Consider the following 26,705-nt stretch of genomic DNA (forward strand, 5'->3'; position numbering starts at 1 on the left):
ATGTGTTAGTGATATTACCACTCTGGCATGCAGCTTATTTTTCTTCTTCTTCTCTTCTGTCTAAGACAGGTGGAGTCTTCCCTTGAGCAGGATCTTCCAGTCTTCTCTATTCCTCTGTTCGAAAAAGTTCCTTATACGTTCTGCATCCCGAAATGTTCTTTATTAATTCCAGCCAGGTAATTCTTGGTTTTCCGGGTCTTCTTTTTTCAGTTGGAAAAGTACTGATTAGGATGTCAGGAAGTCTGTCTGTATCCATGCGTACAGTGTGGCCAAACCATCTCAGTTGTTTTCTAATTTTTTCTATTATTGTCTTTTTATACAATAATCCTTGTCTGACTGTGCTGTTTGTTTTCTTTTCTATCCAACTTGTTCTATTTATTTTTCTTAAGCATTTCATTTCAAATGCCAGCAGTTTTTCCTCCTCTCTTTTCTTAACTGTCCACACTCCTGCTCCATAGCCATCTATGGAGCAGGATTTGATTTGGGCTTGCTTAGATATCTTTTTTGTTTTCCAGTTTTTCTGTAATTTTCCCATGGTGGTCCATCCTATCGCTATTCTGTGTTTGATTGTTTCGAGTTCATCTATTGTTTCTGTTAGTTTTGATCCAAGATATATGAAGCTGTCTACGTGTTCTATTTGTTCTCTATTTTGGGTGGCTGAGATGGTAGTTCTGTTCCTCCCTATTTTCATCACTTTTATCTTTTGTATATTTATTGTCATGTCATATGTTTTACAGATTTTGTTTAGCTTGTTTATCAACCTTTGTAGTCATTTGGGGTTCTTACAATAAGGATGAGATCATCTGCATATTTGATATTATTTATGTTTAAACCACTGACATCGATTCCAGGCTCATTGTCTATTGCCTTCTTTACAACTTTGTCTAGATATATGTTGAATAGGTATGGGGATAATGGGCATCCTTGCATTACTCCTTTTAGGATCTCTATGGGTTCTGTTGTGAGTGTGCCCTTTTTAATTCTTGCATTTGTCTTAGAGTAATATTTTATCAGAAACTGTACTATATATTTATCTATTGCTTTTTCTAGTAGAGCTTTAAGAAGGATTTCTCTATTGATGCTATTGAAAGCTTGTTTAAAGTCCACAAAACAACAATATAGTTCTTTATGGTTAGATTTTCACATTGCACCCAGTTGGTGCAATGTGAAAATCTGGTCTATTGTTGAATAGTTTCCTCGAAAACCAGCTTGTTCTATTCCTATCAGTTCTTCATAGGTGTTTTTTTAATCTATTTTGTATAATTCTTACAAATATTTTATAGGTGTGGGAGAGTAAATTGATTGGTCTATAATTTCTGCAGTCTCTTTTATCTCCTTTCTTATATTGGGATGATCTTTCTAGTTCTTCAGTCATCTGGGATCTCTCCTGTTTGTAGTATTTTATTGAATAGGATTGTTAAATATTCTATTGATGTGCTGTCTCCATATGACCACAGTTCAGTTGGGATAGTATCAATGCCTGGTGCCTTATTGTTTTTCATCTGTTTTATTGCATATCTAACTTCTTCTTGTAAAATTTTTGGGTAGTCGTTATTTTCTTCTATTGTTGGCATTGTAGTTTTGTTTCCTTGGTGAAAGATAGTCTTAAAATGGTTTGACCAGATTTTCCTTATATCTTCAATATTCCCAGTTTCAGTCATCTTGTTGTTTATCATTGTTACTGCTTTTGCTGAGAATTCCTTTGTAATTTCTCTTATAGTGTCATGGAAGACTTTTAAGTTGTTTTGTTGGTATGCTTCTTGGCATTTCTTAGCTTTTTCTTCTAACCATTTTTCTTTGGCTTTTTTGCACAGGTTATCAACTTTATCTGTTAGTGCCCTGCATTTTTCTCTATTCTCTTCATTGTTTTATTGGTTTACAAGTAGCTTGGCCTCTCTTTTTTCTTCTATTGAAGCTAGGATTTCTTGGGTCATCCACTGGTTGTATATTTTGGGTTTGGTACCTAGAGTGTCTTTTGCAATTGATAACACTGTTTCTTTTTCTTCTTCCCAGTATTTTCCACTGTTCTAAAAATTGACTTCTGCTTGAGCTATCTTTTAGTTTTGATAGGTTGATATTTTCTTCTTTTCTGATAGTTTTTCTTGTTGAATTTTATTTTAACTTTGGCAGCTTATTTAGCTTAAGAAATCTAATGTTGTTATTCTACCTCTTTCAACTGCCACTCACACCCAAGATTATCTGTAGCTTTTACATTGAAATACTTTTGATCAATAATAAACTTTGTGTCTACCTGTTCTTATAGTTTGAAGGAGAGGTGGGGGGTTGTCAAAGTGTTACCATAACGATTTTTTATAAAAAAAAGTACTAGCTATAGTACAGTGATACTCTGCCTTATGATGCTTTGTTTTATGACTATCCACTCATATGATGGTTCAGTGACATGATGCTCCTGTGTTTAACTGATACACAGTTTTCATAAACTGTTTACAATGTCATCTCGCTGCATCTCTGCGTTTTGTTATGAATTATAAACTGTTTATAACTATTCTTTTATTTTATTGTTGTTAATAATGGCAGATAAAATTCAAAGTAAAGGTGTTGATGCTCCAGTGCAAAGAAGGCATGTAAACCTATTACGCTACATACTAAGATTAAAATTATTAAATTTAGCGAAGATGTATCAAACACAGAAATAGGCTGCAGGCTAAACTTACCTCAAACTACTGTTGCTGTTTAAAACAAAGTTCTTAACAAAATGAAAAGTTCTACTAGTTAATACTATAATTATCTGTAAACATGACAATCTTATTGCTGAAATGGAAAAACTTTTAATAGTGTAGATTGATGACCAAACTGTTTGGTGTGTTCCCTCATGCCAAGCAATTCAAAATAACTTTTTGTTTGCAAAAATCCTAAATTTTTTGATTTACACCATTTATGCACATACATGACTGCTTAAAAATGTTATTACGTGCATTAAGTATTACAACCATTACGTGCATCCACAAGCAGGGGAAACAATGGGAGCAGTTATTTGCTATATGAGGAAATTCACTATATGATGATGGTCTGGAACCTAACATGTTGTATGACTGAGGGTATGCCTATACTTGGCTTAACCCCCCTCACCGGCCGGCCGTTATGGATCAAATATACATCCTTGTATGCTTTGTATCCATCATATATTTCAATGTAATAGCAATGGCATTATAATTTTAATATGCACTTCGCATCCATGATAATTTTGACGTCTATAGACGTCTTGGCCGATAGCGTGGTTAAGAGTCACAGGCATGACTTTTGATTAATAAAAGAATCAAGTGTTGCTCTATTTTTTACTTCCTCCTCAGACGCCTATAGTCACAGTGCTCAACCAATTCAACCTAATCAAACTAAAATGAAAGGGAAAAGAATGATTTTGCTTGCACACACCTCTGCAGCTTGCATAGTACTTAAAAGAGAATTTTAACCAAATTGGACAAAAACAAAGGAAGGATGTAAATAGGTTCACATCTTTTACAGGCACCTCTACAGGTCATGTCATTCAACTGATTTTGAATAACTGTTTCTAACAACGCATAAATCCTCTGAAAAATTCAGTTCAACCATTAGTCAGTTGTAGGGATAACCCATTCCAACTAAATTTGGGTTTTGTGTTTCTCATGTTGCTAGTCTACTGAGAAATTCAACTTTTAGACTAAATATGAGCAGTGAAAATGTAGGAGACACCCTTCTCAGCAAACGCCTCCACAAGGTAGCATCATTCAACACTTACAACCTGATCTCAAAATATAAGTGTGATATTCATTATCCGTGCATGATTCTGTAATTTACAAAGTATCAGATTCATAAAATTATGCACTACACACACACACACACACACACACACACACACACACACACACACACACACACACACACACACACACACACACACACTGTCCTGCCAAAGATATCTGGACACCCTCCCTAGATATAATGAACTGGCCTCACTAAAGCACTGAATGGGATCCACTATAAAAGGAAGATAACAGATATCCAAGATAGTTCTGCAGAACACAGCTGACTAGCATATCCCAAGACACATCAGTTAAGTGATTTTGAATGAGGCATGATCATTGGGTGCCGTATAAGTGGCAAGTCCATCCATGAGATCAGTGTTCTGACTGGGTATCCACAATCCACTGTACATAAAATTGTACAGAAATGCGAGGTACTACAACAGTCACACCACAATCAGGAAGACCCCATATCCTTTCAGACCATGACAAATGAGCCCTGAGAAGTCACAAAGACTTGTAAGACTTTTGCTGCGGTGGACCCAGCAGGTTCTCCATCCACCTCCCAGTATAGCCCATCAACACGAACAGTGCAGAGTGCTCTTCGAGATGGGGATTTTCGGGTAGGCTGTAAAAGAAGCCTTTCATCTTGAAGGCAAATGCTCAGAGCATCTGCACTGGTGTCAAGAGCATCAGCATTGGACCAGTAACCAGTGGGCAAAAGTGATGGGTGATGAGAGTCGCTTTACTCTTCACCAATCGGATGACTGTGGGTGTGTCTGGAGGCATCCTCATGGGAGATATGACCAAGACTGTCTCATGCTCACAGTGAAGGATAGTAGTGGTGGAGTCATGATATGGGCAATATTCTGTTCTGCAGGTGTGGGCACGAGATTCAATGGCTCCAGGTACCAGGAGGTGCTGGTTAACCATCTTCCTGGAGTGATGGCAGAGTCATATGGGAATGCAACCGAGTGTTTCTTCCAGCAGGACAATGTGCCATGCCATGCTGCATGTGCAAAACAGAGATTGGCATTAACCTGTTGCCTTGGCTGGCCCAGAGTCCTGATTTGAACCCGATTGAAGTGATGTGGGATATTCTGGAGTGCTGCATATGCCTGTGCAAGCCACCTGTCACCAACGATCATCAATTATTGGAGTGTTTGAAGGCTGAATGGCAATGTATCCCACCAAAACAGTGTCTGCAAACTTGAAGACAGCCTTCCACAAGTTGCAGTGGATATTGCTGAAAAGGGTGGCCCAACATGTAATTGACTGCATCCATCATGTGTGGCCATCAAAATTTACTCAATTCCTCACACCTCCTGCTCACTTACCATCAGTGCCTCCTCCTTTCCCACTGTACTCAAGTTATACATGATATCACATTCACAAGGGTGAAATACTTTTATGAAGTGTTCATTTAATATCTCAACTATATCCTCAGCAATGGTTATCAGTTTACCGTTTTCACCGCTCAATATCATCCTTCCATAATCATTCTTTCTACTGGCCATATATTGAAACAATTCGTGGTTTGTTTTTTCTCTCCTCATTAACTAACTGGTGCTCATATACACTTTTGCTACCTTTACCAATTCACCTTTCTGCCTGCTGTCTACTCTTCGTGCAATTGATTATTACATCTAAACGTTTTCTACCAGAATTCATTCATTCATCCATTTTGCACCTACCTTATTTAATCTCCTGACCTTTGGAAAGAGGATCTTGATCATATCATCTGAGGATGAGATGATCAAGATCCTCGATCCTCATGTGTCCTGTTATGTAATGTTGATGTAATGCTTAATGTAGTTATCCCTCAAAAACTCAGTACTTAGATATTTACTTCTCAGTGCACTCCACATTATCAGGTAATAATGAACATGTTAGATAGAATGTGTAATAACAGAAACCTTGAGCATGTTGATGTATGCAATAAATCTGAAGATATGAGAAAAGCTGTGTGAGAAGATTGTGTGTCTAGGGAGGGTGACAAAAATTAGATGATAGTGCTGTGAGTGTAAGCTACCAAGATATGTGCAAGAATGAACATAGCTTCAATGGAAGTCAAATGTTTTGTGAAATTATAGGGTGAAGAACGATGAAAAGAAAGGAGACCAGGGACAAAGTTATTGTTCAAACAGGATGGAAAGAATATTAAAAAAATTAGTTCATCTGCATCATTTGTCAAGTGATGATATATTGATGCGACGAGAGGCAATGGATATAGCACTTTTTTGGAACTCACATGGAACTCCAAGTAAGCAGTACTGATAAGGACTCTGAGGCCATTTGGTGCGAGGAAATTTTAAGTATTTAAATGGGGTATTTATATAAGAAATGCTAACCTAGTTGGCCAAGTGGTTAACATATTAGCTCTCCAGCCAAGAAGCCACGGATTTGAATCCAGCCTAGGAATGGATGTTTGTGATTCTCTTTTGCCTTCATATATTCATCCAGACAAGTATGAAAGCACTCTCCCAAAATGGAATGCATCACCATGGGAGAGAAGTAGACCCAACCCTCCTACAATGAGAGGCCTTTACCCAGCAGTGGAGAAGTTACAGTCTGTTAAAAAAAAAAAAAAAAAAAAATATATATATATATATATATATATATATATATTATATTTCTTATATATATATATTATATAGTAACCAATTTCATGAGGTCTACAAAGACCAGGGAAGGAGGGTGACTTGGCTGGTGAGAGTAGCTAAAGAGAGGTATGAACAGCAGTTAGCTAATGAAGCCAAAAATAATCCTAGGGAGTTCTTTCGATATGTAGCCAGCAAAAGAAAAAATGATTATGGAAGGATGACACTGATTGGAGGAAATGGTATAAAGACAGCTGTTGCAGAATGTGTGGTGGAAATACTTAATGAGCAGTTCATAAAGATCTTTCAATCTTGTGAATGTGACTTCATGGAGAGATTAAGAGCAGTTGATGATGGGGAGGAGAGACTGACTGTAAGTGAGCAAGAGGTGTTTGGGGAGTTGAGTAAACTAGATGTAAATAAGGCTGTGGGACTTGATAATATATCACCACGTATTCTGAAGGAATGTGCCAGAGAGTTGACACCTGCCTTGACATATTTTTTTAATACGAGTCTTGCACTTGGTCAAGTTCCTAAAGAGTGGAAGGAGGGCAAGATTGTGCCACTTCATAAAGGAGGTGATCGAACTCAAGCATCAAACTATAGGCCCATCTGTGTGTCAGGTGTTGTGGTTAAGTTGTTGGAGAAGCTTGTGAGAACTAGGAACCAGAGTTGGGTTGACAACAATGGTATAATCTTTGATGGACAGCATGGATTTGCTAAAGGGAGGTCATGTTTCAGTAATCTACTTACTTATTACAATAAAGTGACTGCTTCCTTGGGCAGAGGAGAAGGATACACAGTAATATACTTGGATTTCGCAAAAGCTTTTGATAGAGTACCTCATGATAAATTGACAGTCAAACTAGAGCAGATGGGGTTGGATATTAGATTAGTGCATTGGATTGGAGACTGGCTATCTGATAGGTATCAACAAGTTGTGTATGGGGGTGCAATATCCAGGAAAAGGAAAGTCACTAGTGGAGTGCCTCAGGGGTCTATTTTAGGACCATTACTATTTAACTTGTATATTAATGATATTGGCAAAGATTTGGATGGAGATATTCAGTTGTTTGCAGATGATGCAAAGTTGGGACGAACCATAAAGAGTAGTGAAGATGTTGTGGCCTTGCAAGAAGACTTGAATAAATTGAGTGATTGGGCAAGCAAATGGGGATGCGAGTTCAATGTTGCAAAATGTAAGGTTTTAAAATTTGGAAAACAAAGATGGGATGCAGAATTTATGCTTGGTGATAATATATTGTTGGAAGTAGAGGAAATAAGAGATCTGGGGGTGATAGTGGATAAGGATCTAAAATTTAGGGGACACATCGCCAAATTGTGAAGACAACACAAAGACTTCTGGGAATGATGCGGAGGACACTGACGTGTAGAAGTAGGGAGATACTTGTTCCATTGTATAAGGCTTTGATTAGGCCACACATGGACTATTGTGGCCAGATTTGGTCACCGGGTTTTCAGAAGGATGAAGAGATGTTGGAAAGGGTCCAAAGGCGACTAACTAAGGTAGTTTCTGACCTCTGGAATGTTGAGTATGAGGAAAAATTGAAAAGATGTAATTTGCAGAGTCTAGTGGAGAGAAGGAAGAGGGGAGATATGATAGAGACCTACAAGTTGGTAAGGGGTTGTTATAGGATCAATGGTGGAGAAGTTCTACAGAGAACAGTGGGAGATCAGGGGAGAACCAGAATCATCCCTGGAAACTGTATAAAGAAGGTATGAGTAAGGGAGTGAGAGGCAGGTTTTTTTCATGCAGAGTTGTGAGTGATTGGAATGCCTTGCCTGAGAGTGTGGTGTCTGCAAGGAGTTTGAATGTGTTTAAGACACGGTATGATGAGATGTGTGTAAGATAAAAGGACCTCCTAGATGAGTCTTTGACTCCATGAAGTCTTGTTTAATAATAATAATAAGAAATATAGAGGGAGATGATTCTGAAATGTTCAAATTAAGATAATTGTGGAAGAATAACTAGGGAAAACTGCACAACATTAAGCTGCTGCTTAGGAAAAACTACGCCACATGTGGTGAAGTAACACATGGGACACAAATGTTTTATTTAATAATATTTCACACAGTAATAAGAGAGGTCACCAAGATACCACCAGCTGATGAACATGATCATGTGGTTTTGATATCAGAGGAGGCCAAGAAGAGGGCATGCTTCACCAAACAAAAGACAAATGGGAGTAGGATTAGAACCAAGTTTGAGATCAGTTACTGATGATAATGAGATTATAATCCTAATGTTAGGAGGATAATAAGGTGGAATACAATAGATGAATCGAAATTATTCAGCTTAAGCAGCATGAGGAGTATAAGACAGACTAGGAAGGTGATGAGCACAGTGGAAAAGAAGAAATTAATACCTGAAAGACTGAAGCAACGAAACATAATCCTATAAAAATTTAGTTACATAACCAGTAGAAGAAAGGTGAATGTAAAAGAATGACTTTAGTTGCTGGAAATGGAATGTGTCGCATGCACTGAAGATATAGGCAATGTTTAACTGTATTTCATGGGGGACTGAATACAACTAGGAAGAGTAAAGACTTGAATTTTAAGAAAGTGAAGTGTCTGGAATTTTAAATGTCTGATGTTAATAAGGCTGCAAGAATGGATAGGATATTACCATGCATACTGGCTGTAATGTGAAAAGAAGCCAATATACCAAGCTTGTTTGTTCAAGAGGAGTCTGGCAATAAAAACAGGTGTTTAGATGTTTCGATGTTGTAGAGTGGATGCCAGCTGTGCATAATATAGTGTATAAATGATAAAAAAAAAAAAAAAAAAAAGGTATTAGTTCGGGAGTACATCTCTTGAGCACAAATGGTGGAATTCCATCAGGACCAGAAGCCTTTTCAGTACCTAGATTGTTCAAGATTCTTCTCATAATGGAAGACTGTAGAATGTATACAATGTGATGTTATAGGTAAAGGGGGTGATTTCCCAACTTTATCTAAGGAGATGGATGAGAAGAATGATGCTAGGAGGTCAGCCTTATCCTTGGGTAATGTTACAATGCAACCATTTGGATGAGAAAGAGGTGTAAGTACAGATGAACAAAAGTTAAGCTCAACAAGAGGGACCAAAAGGTATGATTCCTACTGGCAAGTTTTCTACATTTAAGCCCTATCAAAGTCAGACTTGCTGGCCTGGTTGGCTGAGTGATTAGCATATCTGCTTTCTAGCCAAGAAGTGGCAGGTTCGAATCCTGCGAGGGGCATGTTTCCTACTTGTGGAAAGGACATCTGTGACCCAGCTTCTCCTCCTAGCAGAAGACTTCACTCTCAAAACCGAATGAGATACGGGAGTGACCATAAGGCATCAAACTGATGTCTGATGTCACATGTGAATAACTAAGTCAGACTTAGCTTCATTAATGATGGTTTAGCTAGTATTGCAGGCTTCATTGTAAGCTGTTAAATGAAGTTTTTGTCTTGAGCCACTCCTAATAAGCAATTTTTTTTTATTGAACCAACCTGACACACTTTTCAGAAAACCATGGCTTGAATATAAGGTGGGAATTTTGAACAGAGGGAAGAATGAAACTTCCATTCAACATGGATAAATTCTGTAAGATCACAACAAGTATCTGAATCTGAAGAAACAGACACAATAGTCTGATTATGGAAAATAGTAAAAATCGAACTTACCACTTAGCAATGCTGTAATGCCAAACTACATGTTGTGAATGACTGAGAGGAGGATGTGACACAAGAGATGAAGCTTGAATAAGATTGTGATTCAAATTATCAAGAAGAGCAGTAGCTGGAAGGAAAAGTAGTTAAGAAAAGATCCAGTGTTGGGTGGGTAGAGAGGATTGTCCAGGATCCTGGTTGGAAAAGGAATGATTTGTTTTAAATCATTACTTACAGCAAATATCTCTGCTTCTCTTCCTGTGAATTGGCTTGGTCAGCAGAATTTAAAAAAGAAATTCCAAGCAGTGCAGTTATTCAGTTATTGACTGTTAATGGATTTCCATTACTTTAGAAAGACCTGAAGTGAATAGGACAGTAATCTTATTAACAGATTAGATATGGAATAATTACAAGTGCAGAATAAATAAAGTACACTGAAATTGAAGTGTATAGGAAAATATAAAAATGCGACACAAAGCAGATGTTAATACTGGAGTGCAAACCTACAAAACAAATTAAGTGGCAGCATCAAAATTGGAAGACTTCTTGGCATCTGGACTGGGTAAGATTCTTCTGATCTTTCATAGGCACAAAAGAGTAAAAACTGTGCTTGCTTCAATGAACAAACACACTGATGATTTTTTCCATTGCCAAGATGAATTTTTTCTAGAGATAATTATTATAATAATAATAATTATTATTATTATTATGATTCAGGCCTCCATGAAGTCACAAGACTCATCATGGGAGGCCCACCCTAGAAAACACAGTCTACTATACCACTCCTTGAATCCACTGACCGTTCATGCTCTTACCACTCTATTAGGCAATGCATTCCATGGTTCAGCCACCCTCTGTGCAAAAAACCACTCCTTCCTTCTTTTGCTCATCTTGCCATTCCACCTAAAAGTAGTGCTAAAACTGTTGAAATGTTTTATTCTTCTACAGCCTTCCCATTTTCAGCAATTTTCATAGCCTTTATCTTTATGCTGATTTTCATACTAAATCTGTTACAGTATTCAATTTAGTTAAGGAATCTTGCAGACTTGTACTAGATTTATTTAAGAGTATGACATAAATATCTCCATTTCTGATAACAGTGGAGAGAAGTGCACACTTATCTCGCACCTACATCAAACCATCTTCTAGTACCTCCTTTAATTCAAATCGCTAACTTTATAACTAAATTGCAGACTATGTATTGCTTAATATAATGTCCAGTTTACACATTATGTTTTGAACATCTTTTCTCTTGGAACTTTGGAACAAATATCATCCACTCAAGCTGCCTTTCCACATTCCAGGTTTTCAATGGCTTTTCTACATATTGATATATAGTAGTCCCCCACCTTATCTGCGGGGGGGGGGGGGATACCTGAAACCATGGATAGTACTGAACCCTATATATATATATATATATATATATATATATATATATACTCCTGATTGCATTTCACTCCCTATGTCACTCTGATTTAATGTTTTTGAGTAATTAATCTATATATATATATATATATATACACACACACACACTGTGTTTTTTTCCTATATATACCTACATGCCTATGATAAATTTATATGAATGTGAATGGAATCTTAGCAACCTCAGCATATGATTTTTTTTTCTTTCCTTATGAAGGCAGAACATTTGCCTTTTCACTTAATGGAAGCACTTTACGATTTCTCTTTGACATATCCAAATTGTCGGCATCACCACTCTTGTGCTTTGAGGCCATTATTAAGTAAAATAAGGGTTACTTACGCACAACCATTACAAATATGTGATAATCAAGACAGCTACTAAGTGACTAATGGATGGGTAGCATATACAGTACAGTATGGATATGCAAAACAAAGGAATGATTCACATCCCAGTTGGGATGCTGCGAGATTTCATTATGCTACTCAGAATGGTGTGCAATTTAAAACTTCTGGAAATTTCCATTTAATATATTCAAACTATGGTTGACCGTGGGTAACCGAAACCACGAGAAGTGAACCCGCAGATAACAGAGGACTACTGTACACTCCTGACTGCATCCTCTTGAATATATTCAAGCACTGTTCTGTCATTTCTTGTTTCATTCAGCAATCTTTCAAAATAATTACTCCAGACACCAAGAATACCTTTAGTTTTTACATCACCTTTATTATATCTGATTCATTTTACAATACTCTTTTCTCCATTTCTAAGCTTTATAATATAAACAATAAGCCTCTTTGATTCAATTGGTATACACGAATCCTTTGGGTGGAAACACCTAGGTTCTAATCCCATCTATGATGTGAGGAACTTTTATTAGGTGTTTTCAATCAAATGATGAGTTAGCTGGTCTCATACAGGGGCAACAGATTTTTTTTCATCCAGAAACTCAGGTTTTTCATCCCTCCACCAGGCAAACTGGCCAGGAGAACATAAGCAACTGAGAGACAAAAATTCATTATAACCAATAGCTTCATATTGGTTTCCTAAGATAGTGCCATACTGCCCATATGAGACTTACAGTTGTTGTATCATTATATGCTAATTAATTAATATAAACAATAGCCTCTAGTTCATTTTGCCACCTTACTGATGATAATAATTATTATTATTATTATGTAAAACTACCAAGAGTTTAGAGGCTCATCGTGAGCAGACATTCCACATAACCCACTATTGATACTAACTATATAACTTCTAATCTGGTAAGGCTAATTAGACAGTGATTATTACTCATGTTGATATATAATGGAAAACACAACTCAAAAAATGAGTTGTAGGTGTTCTCAGCCATAACTTTGCCTTAGCTCTAAAGCAAGTACCCAGTCTACATAATGGCAAAAATAGAATGGGGCATCAACAGCCTCCTCTCTCCCACACTGCCAATAAATTATGGCTAGGCAGAGCCAACATTCCTAAATTGGCAAAGCCTCTGCAGAGAATCTGTTTCATGCATAACTTGCTCCACTAAAATAACTGTGCCAGAATCAGAAGAAAGATCATTAGCAAGGATCTATGGTTATACCTGGATTGCCTGAGTATGATGATAAAAAAAAAAAAAAAAAAAAAAAAAAAAAAAAAAAAAAAAAAATGTTATTCATACTCAGAGACTGATCTACTTACTGCTTCACTGATGCCAATCCCACCAAAACACAAAAAAGGTACTCCAAAAATTATTACAGTTATATCCTGGCCTCCTAAAATGATCCAACTTAAACCTTAAAATTCCAGGTTATACCCCGATTTATGGATTACCATAAATCAGAGAATAATCGATATCCTTAAGATCATAGGGAACAATTCTTGAAAGTTTTCCCACTTGGTTATACTATAAATTAAAGATACCAACAAATTATATACTTGGTTTAATCCTTTATCCAAGTGTAAGCAAATAAAGTGTGAATCTGAAGTATTTTCAGGACTGGAGCAACTCATGGTAAAGCTCGTATGACTTCACATCACTTGCCTTAGCATCCCATAATGCAAAACACATCTCACTGCAGATATGTATAATGCTATGCATTATGGGAAGGGTCACTACCTAGATCTTTATTGAGGTCTCATCAGTGGGAGCCTGACCCAGAGGTGAAGTAACGTAGAAGTCATATTTTTTTCATATACGAATTGCCAATCTTTAATTTATAGTACAACCTAGTGGAAAAACTTTCAACAACTAACAATCTCTAATCCAGAGTATTTTAATAATAAGGTGTGACACCTTTTGGCTTCACATCACACCTAAAGGTGGTATGATGTGAAGTCATACCACCTTTACCATGAGATGCTCAAGTCCTGAAAAATACTTCATGTGCAAACTTTGTTTGCTTACACTTGGATAAAGGATTAAACCAAGTACAGTAACCCCGACTTACATAAATTCGCAGCTACGTAATAAATCCCGAAAATTACAACTACTAGAGCGTATGAATATGTTTACGGCTTTTGCGTCTTCGACATCCATTGCAGCATGCAACAACAATGTTAACTAGACTTGGCATTCACAGCCAATGTAACAAATAGTAACAGGCAGTGACAGGTTACAGGTAAATGGCGAGAGCAGCAGAGGGCAAGTGCACAAAAGCCGTAACATTCAAACTGAAACCTACCAATTAGAAATAAGGACTCCATAAACAATTCCTCCTTTCCCCGACCCATCAGTAGTCCTCGCGTGGTTAGTTTAGTCACTTGTTTATCACCATTAGTGTTCGATGTTTATTTACCCTTAAAATGGATTCGAAACACAAAACCGAATGCGTTGGTAATAAATCTAAAAAGCAAAGGCCTGCAATTACTTTAGAAGAAAAGTTGAAAATAATTCGTGCATGAAGACGGGAAAATTATATCAACAATAGCTCGGGATATAAATCAACCTATTTCGATAGTGAATACGATAGTGAAGGATAAAGTTTGCATTGTTGAAAGCATAAAAGGTGCGGTAATGTTGAAGGGCACAATCATTACCAAGAAGAGGCTGGGCCGATTTCAGAGATGGAGAAATTGTTGTCTCACTGGATCAAGGATCTGACACAGAAGCGGATACCGTTGAGTTATCTGATTATCCAGGAGAAGGCCAGGTCTTTACATAAAGATTTACAAGAGGAAGGCTGGCATCATAAACATGGAGAGTGCATTTAAAGCTAGTGCTGGATGGTTCAAACGATTCAAGAAGTGTACAAATCTACACAGCATCAAAGTCACGGGTGAGGCAGCAAGTGCAGATACAGATGTGGCAAGTAAATTTCCCGAACTTCTGGCAGAAATAATTGAGGAGGGGGGGGGGGAATATTTGCCCGAGCAAATATTTAATGTTGACGAAACAGTTCTGTTTTGGAAGAGGATGCCAACACGGACATTTATTGCAAAAGAGGAAAAATCTATACCTGGATTCAAGGTTGCAAAAGATCGGATCACTGTTATGATTGACAGCAACACTTCAGGGGACTTGAAACTTAAACCGCCTACAGTGTACTATTCCTAGAGACTGCAGGCTTTAAGAACATTGACCCGAGTAGGCTGCCCGTAATCTGGAAATCCAATACCAAGGCTTGGGTTACACGTGTGCTGTTCACAGACTGGTTCAATAACCACTTCATTCCCCAGGTGAAGGAATATTGTGCCAAGAAAGGAATCCTGTTTAAAGTGCTTCTCCTCCTGGACAATTCCCCAGCCACCCGGAAGAGTTGGATGACTTTCATTCCGACGTAAAAGTTGTTTACCTGCCTCCTAGAACCACCACACTGTTGCAACCTATGGATCAAGGTGCTATTGCAACTTTCAAAGCCTACTATCTGCAGGGTATGTTTTCAAAAGCAATCAAGATCATTGATAGTGGTGAGGGCATTACTCTACGTGATTTCTGAAAGAATTATAATATCCTTGATGCCATCAAAAGCATCAGGGTGGCATAGGATGAAGTCAAGTGGACAACAATGAACGCTGTGTGGAAGAAACTCTGCCCAGAAATGGTGCAAAATCGTTTAAAGGAAGGAGATCATGTTGGAGGCTTAATGGATTTTTGACAACACTCAAAAAAGGATTAAAATAGAATTTAATGCTTCCTATATTTCGTCCTAGTCACTAGGACATCTACGGGGATTACAAAAACAACTAATGTAACATGCACACAAATATCATACAATACTAAGCCCAACCACGTGGGTGACACTAAAGTCCTATCTAGGTGGAGCACCCTCTAAGGGTGGTAGTAGGTGGCCTGGAATGTAAGGTGGGACCTCTGGTGATGAGTGTTTCCCAAATCTTCGGAAGCTTAATGCAGCCATATTTATTAAGATTTGGTTGGTTTCTGAGAGCTGCTGCTGCTGCTTCTAAGAAAAGTCTCTCTTTCTTGAATTTGCTGTGGTGGAGTATGGTGGTTTTCTTTCATGATACACTGTGGGTGGTGTCCAAAACAGTCAGCCAAGCCTGAATGACCATAGTTGTGTTTACAAATGTAAGACTTGTGTTCCTCCAGGCAGATGGATGCTGATCTGCCTGTCGGTCCAAAGTATGCCAGCTTACGGGAACAGGGTACTTTGTAAACTCCAGGCAGAGAGAGAGAGAGGAGGGAGCTAATCTTTCGTAGAACTGATAAGGGTAGCAAGTTTGCGGCAGGGCTTATATGCTGTGTAGGTTGTATTTTTTTAGAATTTTGGCTATTTTTTCGGATGTGCCATGGATGTAGGGTATGGTGATAGCATTTTTAAAATCTTGTTGACGAGAAGGAAGGGGAATGGGGGGGGGGGGGGGGGGGGAACTGATTATTTTTTGATACTGTGATCGCTTGTAGCCATTGGAGAGGAAAGTGTTGTGTATGTGGTTAAGCTCAGTAGTGAGGGCGGTTCCACTGGAACAAAGATTGTGGGCTCTCTTGGTAAGAGTTTTAATAATGCCATATTGTTGAGAGGGGTGGTAGTGGTGGGAGAGTTTGTGAATGTATCTGCCTGTGTGTGTGTGGGGGGGGGGGTTTCTGTATACAGTGAAGGGCAAGTGTATCATTAGGCAGGCATGTGACTAAGGTGTCTAGGAAGGGTAAACAATTGTTCTTTTCCTTTTCCATAGTAAACTGGATTCTTCGATGTAGGCTATTGAGATGACTGAGGAAGGAGAGTCTAACTTGTCTGGGCCATGAGGCCAAATAGAGAGCACATCATCTACATATCTTAGTCAGATAGAAGGTTTGAGTGGGGATGAGTCTATGGTTCGTTTTTTCGAAATCTTCCATATAGAAATTGGCGGCGGGAGGGGGGGGGGGGGACCCATGGCGGTTTCCTCTATCTGCTTGTAGATTTTGTTCTTCCAAGAGAAATACCCAGAGTTAATGGCAAAGGAAAAGAGATCTAAGATGTCAGAAGGAAAAACGTTTTCTAAGAGAGATAAGGTGTCAGTTAAGGGAATATTGGTAAAACAAAGATGAGATATCAAAGCTTACCAATATGTCTGCATTATTCAAGGTTAATTTTTTTGTGAGGGCTTGAAAGTGGGTCGAGTTTTTTATATAGGAAGTGGACCTTCCGGTGGGTGGGGGGGGGGGGGGGATCAGAGAGTTGACCAGCTGTTTAGGACAGTCTGTAGCAAGGTGCATTTGTGGCAATCTACTATAGGCCTGAGTGGGGAATTGGGTTTGTGATTTTTGGTAACCGCATATTCGGGGGGAACTGGAGTGGAAAGGTTTAAGTTTTTTCGTGATTTCAGGGGGCCAGGAAGATACTTTTTTAAGTAAGATTTTAATTTCTTAACTTGTGTTTTTTGTGGTGTCACGTTCTAGCCGGATGTAGGTAGCACGATCGCGGATGATAATATTCATTTTACGATTGTATTCACTGGTATTAAGAATGACTGTGGCATTACCTTATCCGCTCTGGTGATGACGATACTTTTTTCCTTCCGTAGTTTCAGGAGAGCCGTGTTCCTCCAGGGCAGATCAGCATCCATCCACCTGGAGGAACACAAGTCGTACATCTGTAAACACAGCTATGGTCATTCAGGTTTGGCTGACAATGTTTTGGACACCACACACAGGGTATCATGGAAGAAAACCACCACACTCCACCACAGCAAATCAAGAAAGAGAGACTTTCTTAGAAGCAGCAGCAGCAGCTCTCAGAAACCAACCAAATCTTAATAAATACGGCTGCATTAAGCTTCCGAAGATTTGGGAAACAATCATCACCAGAGGTCCCACCTTACATTCCAGGCCACCTACTACCGCCCTTAGAGGGTGCTCCACCTAGATAGGACTTTAGTGTCACCCACGTGGGTTGGGTTTAGTATTGTATGATATTTGTGTGCATGTTACATTAGTTTGTTTTTGTAATCCCCGTAGATGTCCTAGTGACTAGGACAAAATATAGGAAGTATTAAATTCTATTTAATCCTTTTTGAGTGTTTGTAAAAAATCCATTAAGTCCAACATGTTGTTCTCACAGCACTTAAGCCTCTACACAAGAAAGGAGTAAAGGAAGGAGAGCAGACAATGACTGATATGGTTGTTGAGTTGACACAAGAATTACAGCAAGCGACAGAGACGTGTGTGCAACTGCAGAGCAATTAGAGTGGAAGTGGATAACACTGATGTTAATGAGCTTCTTTTGAGTCACAATGAAGAGCTTACTAATGATGACCTTATTCAGTTGGAGGCATTCCGAAATTCCGAAGAAAATACTATAACGATTGAACTGCCAACTCCAGACATTAAGAAATTTACAACAAAGTGACTAGCTGAGGCTTTTAACCTGATAGACATGGCGCTAGCAAAATTAGAATCGATGGATCCGAACACTGAGTGGTTTGAGAATGTTAGCTGCTGCATCCATTCCGATATGTCTAGCTACAATGCCATCTACGATGACAAAAAGTGTGTGACCACACAATTTACTCTAGACATATTTGTGAGATGCCGCTCACAACAACATAAAGATGACAACTCAGACGACCCTGACTACGTTCAGCCTTCAACACCGAGAGGGGTAGAAGTTGCCAGAGAACAGCATTTCTCTTCACAACCATCCACCACCAGCACAGACTTTCCCACTACAGAGCTAAATTAGCTGTCATAAGACATTTTTTTATTTGAAAAGTGTTATGTCAGTTTATTATTATATTCTTTTATATATTTTTCATACTTTTATAATTTATATCCGAGTAAATACTGCTGCATGATGTTTCATTTATAAAATAATACTGTGTAAATAATATACTGTACATATCTGTATATATACATACATATAATAATAATAAATATTGCAGTTTCTTACGAAGTTACACTTAAGCAATATACAAATTTGAGTTATGTAAAGGTTTATGGAATGCATTACTTATGTAACTCGGGGGTGGGGGGGAGGTTACTGTACATAATATCATTCATAGTGGACAATATTGGTTGCTCTGCTTACATAGTTGCCAAACAGCACAGACACACACACACACTCCCCCCCTCCCCCTGTTAAAACCGGTGTGCACTTCAGATATTGCTTGGGGAGGTCCTTAGACTACATGTGGCCTTTTGAAGTGTTTGGTGTGGTGTTTCAAATATTTTGCCAATTATGTATTTTCATTGTTCACAAATTATGCATTCTCACACGCATTTATTTTAATTACATTTAAAAAATTGTTATTTTTAAAACATGGTGTTAAACAATCAGTTGCCATTATTGATCTATCCATTGTTCTATGGTTGGTGTTTCATCCTTATCCATTATTCAATTGTTAGCACACTATCGTATTATGTTAACTTGTCACTAGAAGCCACTACAAGTGCTCAGTGTAATGTCAACTTGTTTGAAATATATATACAGTTTAGTTTTGCACGTGTTGCTATATTGCGGTAGTCATATGTAGTTGTTTTATATGCTGAATGAGTAGAAGTTTTTGTTTAATCCATATGTCCTGTTCTTTCATCATCTTCTATTATTATCTTTTATAATCCTGTGACTTCTATTTAGCTACTTTTACACACTGCTTTACTTATGTTTTTCTTTGTATTCTCTCAAAACATATTTTGACTTTCTTGCCAGCTCAGTGAAACATGCATCCTCTGCGCTAGGGAGCTGAAAGATAGACTTAGGTTCGAGTCTACTCACTGACCGGAGAAACTCTTTCTTAGCCTTTCTTCAACCGCTTCTCGAGTTAGTTGATCTCTGGCATGGGCAAATGGTTTTTTTTTCCCTCCCAGAAACTCAGGATTTTAATCTTGTAAACTAAAGAAAATCAACTGTAGAACCCACACTATTTCAGATAAGAACATATCCTGTTAAGGTTAAGTACCAAGAGATGGCAGCACTTGTTTGCTAGTCTCTTCATCAGTTGGCACTTATAATTAGTGATTGACTACTGATGGAGATTGAACTGCACACTCAGTCTCGAAAAGCTAGATAGGGTTAAAGGTTATTATCTTTTAATCTTCAGGGGAATAAAAGATTTGGATACTTGTATTCAAACTTTTAAATTTCTTCTTGTTTCTTTGTTTTTAAAAATATTGTTTTCTTTTCAATATGAAATTCATTTCTATCATGCTAAAAAAACTAAATGGTTATCACTTCTTATTTCAAATCTTCTGTATGCTCGCTTCCTGACAGCCATAGTAACAGTAACCCTTTAACAATAACATAGTCAAACTTTATTTCTCGTTTCTTCTGTCCATATGAATTTTTGCACATCTTTATGTTGAAATAAAAGCAAATATTTAATCGCATAAACATATACACTAACCTTGTGACAACTGGGAAGCAAAAATTATGTTGAGTTATAAAGCAGTTATCACACTTCCAGGAAGTGAAATTTATTATTATTACATGACACCTCCAGGGAGCCCAAAGACTCATCGAGGGAGGGCACCTACTCCACCACTCAATCTACCAACTATAACGAACTGCAACTATTTTCATCATCTACACCAACGCCTTCTACTGCCGACCACGACCACCACTAATATTTTTTAAGACAATCACAAACATCCATGCCTGCAGTGGGATTTGAACCCATAGCCTTTTGGCTGGAGAGCAGATATACTAACCACTTGGCCAACCAGGCTGGCAAAAGAACGCAACTGCTGAAACCCGGGATCGAATCGAACCAGCGGACCAATAGATCTTCAGTCTAACTATCCCAACTGAGCTATTTCAGCTCAATTTAATTAAAAAATGTGTAAAAGTCACAATTTCCAACATTCCTATCCTTTATAACAAATACCCCTAACACTAGTCAACATACATAGATTAACAATAAAACACAACTTAAAAACAGTATATACACCAGAACATATGAAATTAGAATATGCCTACTGTATACTTCAGTGACTGATGATCAGTTACAATCTTTCCTTCTCAAAGTGAATGTCAATTTCTACTTTTTCTGTCAAAATAACAGTCAATTTAATTAATGTTTTTTCCCCCTTTATTAATGTGAATCTCACAACAAAGGGACAGCACAGATGGTAGTTGCTCTGCTGTAAAGATCAAACGGTATTTTTTTCATGCACCTCCAGCCATCCAAATAAGCAATGGGAACGTCTTACATGTGACAAAAACGGTCTACCACCTAGACATTCACAAATATCTAGGCCATCATGAAATTAAAATCCAGAGTCATCTGCTGGACAACAGACATGCTATTCACTCAACCAAGCAGGTCCGGTCTGGTCATGGTATTTCCAGAGCATTATTATTATGTGACACCTCCAAGGAGTCCAAAGACTCATCGAGGGAGGGAGTAGATATAATCACACCATGACAACATACACTAGTAATTAAAATATATGTTAACCTATATAAGATGTCCTGCACTGCGAAGTGCTTTTATTCATGTTTTTAAAGTTCAATAATTATGCAAACAAAAGATATGAATATGATGCTTGCCAGCTTGTTTTCTCAGTGATACTTTCTATTGAATAATGTGCACATATCTACTACATGATTTTTAAAAAATTAAAGGTGATACTGAAACAATTTTCTATATACCTGTCAGTCATGTTAGCGCTACCGATCTTATCCCTTGACTCTAATAATGAACACAGATACATAATATCAAGTGAACAGTCTCACTGTTCGATTCAGAAGGGCAACACTTTAACTGTACCACTCTAAGATCTGTAGAAGGCTCTACTCGGGCAGTGAGCAAAATTTACACTGAAACTACTCATGCCAAGAGAGAATTTTTTTTCACCTATTGTAAACCCATCTTGAACCATACGTTTAAGGTTACCCCGATTATTGAAATTAGGTATAAAATTGATTGCTAATACCTCCTACTATTAAAATTTCATGACGTGCGATAAAATTAGGCTTAGCAAAGTAATAATATAGAAAAGGGTAAGGGAACAAGGCGTGAGTCATGGCGTTCGTCAAAGAAACGTGTCTGTAAGAACCGGCAAAACACTTACCTGTTCTAACTGTTTCTCTGCTGCTTCCCGCTGATTTGGATCGATCGTAGACCTTAAGAGTTCTATAAGCTTATTAGCGTCCATTTTTTATGAATTAATAAATTACTTATTTATTTATGGTGAAAAGGTGTCGGCGTTATAAAAATTTATCTATCACAAGTCTTATGAACCATGCAGCAAGAATGGCCGCGCCAACTGCGCCCTCATAGCTCCTGCTCATCATGTTCATAACAAAGTTTCTGATATTATTGGAAATATACAAACACAAGTACCAGTAGTCTTTCGAGAAATGAACTAATCAGTGTGAAGTCATCTAAGAGGCAGGAGCATTGAGATACCTTGAAAATTACAACTGAAGCATGATGTATGGATATAATGACTCTACATTGAACTTGTTCTTCTTCTTCTATCTTAATTTATTCCATCTTTCTTCTAGAAGTCTACTAATATGTTCAATCCATCTCCATTTACATGCTTTAAAATACTAATATCTTCTATTCCAGTCGTCTCTCTCTCTCTCTCTTTCTCTCTCACTCATTCAAGTAATTCTGATTCCATCCGTTTTTGTTATGTGAAGCATTCTTCTTTCCATGATGTTTGGACCACACGCTACTTATCTTCCTGATCATTAGTCATTGCCCATGTCTCATTACCATACGTAAACACTGGATTAAAGCAAATAATAATAATAATAATAAAATTTAAAAATCAGCTAACGCCTATGTTGTTCCCGTATGGGGAGTAGGCGGGGCCGTTTACCCTATCTAACTTATAATAATAATAATAATAATAATAATAATAATAATAATAATAATAATAATAATAATAATAATATCATCATCATCAAAATTATCGTTATCACCTGTGTAGCTCAGTAAAAGTGGGGTATGCATCCACAGCGCTAGGCTGATCAAAGAATGGCAACCTAATTCAATTTTAGTCGCCGAGTAGAGGAACTTTTTCGAAGCCGTTTTCTGCCCGGTTCACTAGTTACTTTATCTCTAGCACAGGCGTGTTTTTTCCCTTCCTTAAACACGGAGTTTTCTGCCAGAAATTGAAGAAAAACTGATACTTGAATCCATATTATATCAAACAAATATAGTGGTAGGATTAGGGACTACATGGTGGACTATGTCATAGGGCTGACAACTGCCTCGACTTCTCCCTGTATGGAAATACAGGATGTAAGCGGATTTATTATTTATTTATTTATTTATCATCATCTGATACTTCCATGGAATCAGGACCTCATTGGAGGAGAATATGCATCACTTAAACCAGTGTGTCAAAGCTTCCAAAGGGAAGCTGTCAAAAAGCTTCCCTTAAACAGCCTTTCATGTATGCTATCGAGTACTTTGAAGCGCCTCCGTAGCGCAATTGGAAGAACGACGGTACATTGCGCCCTTCGATTGTAATAGGCCTAAGTTCGATTCTCATCACGACGGGTGGAATCTTTATCTGGACGATTTCAATCGAAGGTGAGTTAACCGATCTCATACGGAGGTACCAGGGTTTTTTTCTCCCGGAAACTCGGGTTTTTCATCCCGCATACAGACAAATCGGCCCTTCAGAACACAAGTAATTTACAGACAACAAATACTAGTTGTGGTAGTGGTGGAGGTGGGCGGTAGATGGCGTTGATGGAGATGATTCGTAGTAGAGGTTCGGTGAAGTAGTTGAGACAGTTGTAGGTGTCCTCCCGCGATGAGTCTTCGGACTCCTTGGAGGGGTGTTACGAATAATAATAATAATAATAATATATCAATGTTCTCTTCAACATCTTCAATTATCGTCTGAGTTATATTTGCAATTCTTGCTATTTTTACTTTCAACTTCAGATTCCTATCTAACATTATGCCAAGATCCCAGGCCTTATCAGTTTCTTGTAGCATAACCCAGGTAATACAATATGCTGTTTGGGATCTCACCACACCAAAGTCCAACACTTTAGTTTGCTGAGAGAACTGGCACCATTAAATCTGCATATTGGCCCCCACCATATATCACTTATTGATACATGCTGTCACTCGTCCACTTATCCAAATCAAAAGTTTATATTCTAAACCATATCTTCGAATTTATGCAACAGCTTTTCATGTATGCTATCGAGTACATTAGCTAAATCAAAGTGTATCCGTTCCCATAATCCATCTCAACCTTAACAAGGTTATAAAATATGAGTAAATTGCAAAAACTTTACCTCCCTTTCATCTATAAATGGGAGCAAGTTCCTACCAACTTTTCTAAAATCTTCACCAAACCATCAGAGATACTGTGAAGTCATAGTTTGACACATCGCGTTTTCCACCAGTCGTACGACGAATATACATTGTGTTCCTTCCATCAGGCCCCCACATCCTGAAACGGGCTCCCGGGCCAGGATTTTTGGCAGGCCCCTTACCTGTCGCTCAGGTTAAGGACAACACATTGATCTACAGGGTTTAGGATCAATTAGTTTAAATGATAACACAAAAGCTTAGCCAAATCATTTTCGAAGCACAAAATTGCTACGGGATTAAGTCGTTCTTGGCTATGTCTAATATACCTAAGAAATTCCCATTATGAACATATCCAATCTTCGTGTTCTCTCCTTGAAATGCTAAACCTCTGGATGATAAAAATAACGTTACATCTACAATCCATTGCAGAAGTGCTCTCCACTTATTTGTTTCATATTGAATTTGTAGTTGTAAGTTTTTATCGATTCCATGTCCTTTCAATGACTGCAAAAGGGATTTCCAAGCCAGATATTGTTTTCTGTGTTTGGCACTATTTTCGTGAAGAGATAACATACCATACAACTTTTTCCAATGCTATTTCTAGGCGAAAATTCTTCTTGGGCTAAACTGGCTAAGTTTTTGTTATTACAGTCACAAAAAATACGATATGGTAGACAATAAAGATTTTCTTTCGATACGCATAGTGTTAACCATTCTCTTGGAAAATGTTCTCTTGTTCTTTCATATTTCGTTTTCGTATAGAGCAAAAAATCTTGAAATTTCATACCATTATGATCTCTTGGCAATTCCTTATAAATCTTGTGGAATTATTGAAAGCTGATAGTTCATAGTCTCTTGCTGCATGTTGTTTATGATTACTCTAAGCCAAATACTAGGGTCATCATATTTTATATTAGATTTTTCAACAGGACCTGCAACTGAAGCATCAACTGTATCACATTCTTCCACAGTCACTCCTCCTGCAGATTTTTCTCTTGTGGCCTTTTCTTCCATTGCAAGAGGTTCACATGTAACAGTCGCTTGACTTTCAACTGCTTTATGAGTTTCGATTTGACACTGATATTCTGTGTGAATTTCAATGTCACAAACATTATCACCACCTTCACTATTATCAGTACTGGGAACTATGTCTTTTTCATTTTCAAATTTTAAAAATTTGGTTATGAATTGACGACTTCGTGATGCTTTCGATTCTCTCTCTCTCTCGGATTTAAGTTTCCTCTTCTGAGCTCCGGACTTATGTTTGTGCTTTGAATCAGACATTGGGATTTTATTTATTTTAACTAGAACGTCTTTGCTTGCTTGAGAGCAATTTATTTAAATATTTTTAATATCTCAAATTTCTATGATCTGGAAAATAAAAATTAAGTTTGTTTCATAACTAAAAAAGCTTTATATTTTCTTTTACTTCATCATCATCATCATTATATTCCTGCCATGTACCCTTAAGGGGTGTACAGGATATGACAGTACTACATGAAAAAATTACATCATTACTAACTTCCTATCTACAATTTTCCTCCAAATCAGTCTGTTACTTGTCAAGACTCCAACATTATCAGATCTTATATTTCTATCGTCTAAGGCACTTTGTACCGTATCAATCCATCTATATCTTGGTCTTCCTCTGGGTCGTTTTCCTGCCAACCTGGCAGAGAACACTTGTTTTGCTAATCTTTCCTCTCCCATTCTATTTAAGTGACCATACCATCTGAGATTAGCTCTGCTAACGCATTCCTGGATGCTGACAATGTCAAGTTCTTTCCTAATATCCTCATTTTTAATATGATATTGCCATTGATGCCATCTGTTCACGCCTCTAATCTTTCTCAGGACTCTCATATCTGCGGTCTCTAGTCTTTGGTCAAGTGTTTTACTTCTGATGGTTTGAACACAGTCTTGTATACAGCTAATTTAGTGTTCCGACTAATTTCTTTCTTATTCCATATGAATTTATTCAATTGACTTCCCACGATACCAGCTTTGCTGATTCTGTTGTCTATTTCTATATTTAGTTTACCATCTTCAGTAAAAATTGTGCCTAAGTAGCTGAAATGTTTTACTTGTTCCACAGGTTCTCCATTCACAACACAGTTGACATTTTCAATGATTCTGCCTATTTTCATTGTCTTTGTCTTTTTATTGCTGACCTTCATACCACATCTATTACAACAGCTATTCAATTTAGTCAGAGAATCTTGCAGACTTGTAGCGGATTTATTTAGAAGTATAACATCATCCGCATAAAGCAAAGAGCTGACATTAACATCTCCAATTTTGATATCAGGTTTAATACCACATTCCTTCATAATGTGATCCATATAGATAATGAATGAATAACAGAGGGGATAATGTACATCCTTGTCTCACACCAGATTTAACATTAAACCATCTTCCTGTACTTCCTTCAATTCTAACTGCTGACTCACAACTCAAATAAAGACTAAGTATTGCTTGACATAATGCCCCATTGACACCATATAACTGCAGCGTATTGAATAGCTTCTCTCTTGGCACCTTGTCATATGCCTTTTCCAAATCGACAAAACTTAAATACAGATCTTTGTTATATTCCCATGCTTTCTCGATTATTTGTCGTAAAGTGCAG

At 37.6% G+C, this 26,705-nt stretch overlaps 1 protein-coding gene across 2 annotated transcripts in view; it reads right to left on the reverse strand.

The window, feature by feature from the left end:
- The window catches only part of msk (importin-7 msk), a 321,082-nt gene extending 299,043 nt beyond the window's left edge, over positions 1-22,039 (reverse strand). For both annotated transcript variants that reach the window (XM_090394390.1, XM_090394389.1), the window contains exon 1: positions 21,858-22,039. In XM_090394390.1, the coding sequence (XP_090250516.1) occupies positions 21,858-21,941 (84 nt within the window). In that variant the 5' untranslated portion in view covers positions 21,942-22,039. The remainder of the gene's footprint in view (positions 1-21,857) is intronic.
- Positions 22,040-26,705: the final 4,666 nt, after the last annotated feature.

The sequence above is a fragment of the Typopeltis vanoorti genome, chromosome 6, assembly GCF_054136105.1.
Source record: "Typopeltis vanoorti isolate ZY-2024b chromosome 6, IOZ_Tvanoo_1.0, whole genome shotgun sequence".
Classification (NCBI taxonomy): Eukaryota; Metazoa; Arthropoda; class Arachnida; order Uropygi; family Thelyphonidae; genus Typopeltis; species Typopeltis vanoorti.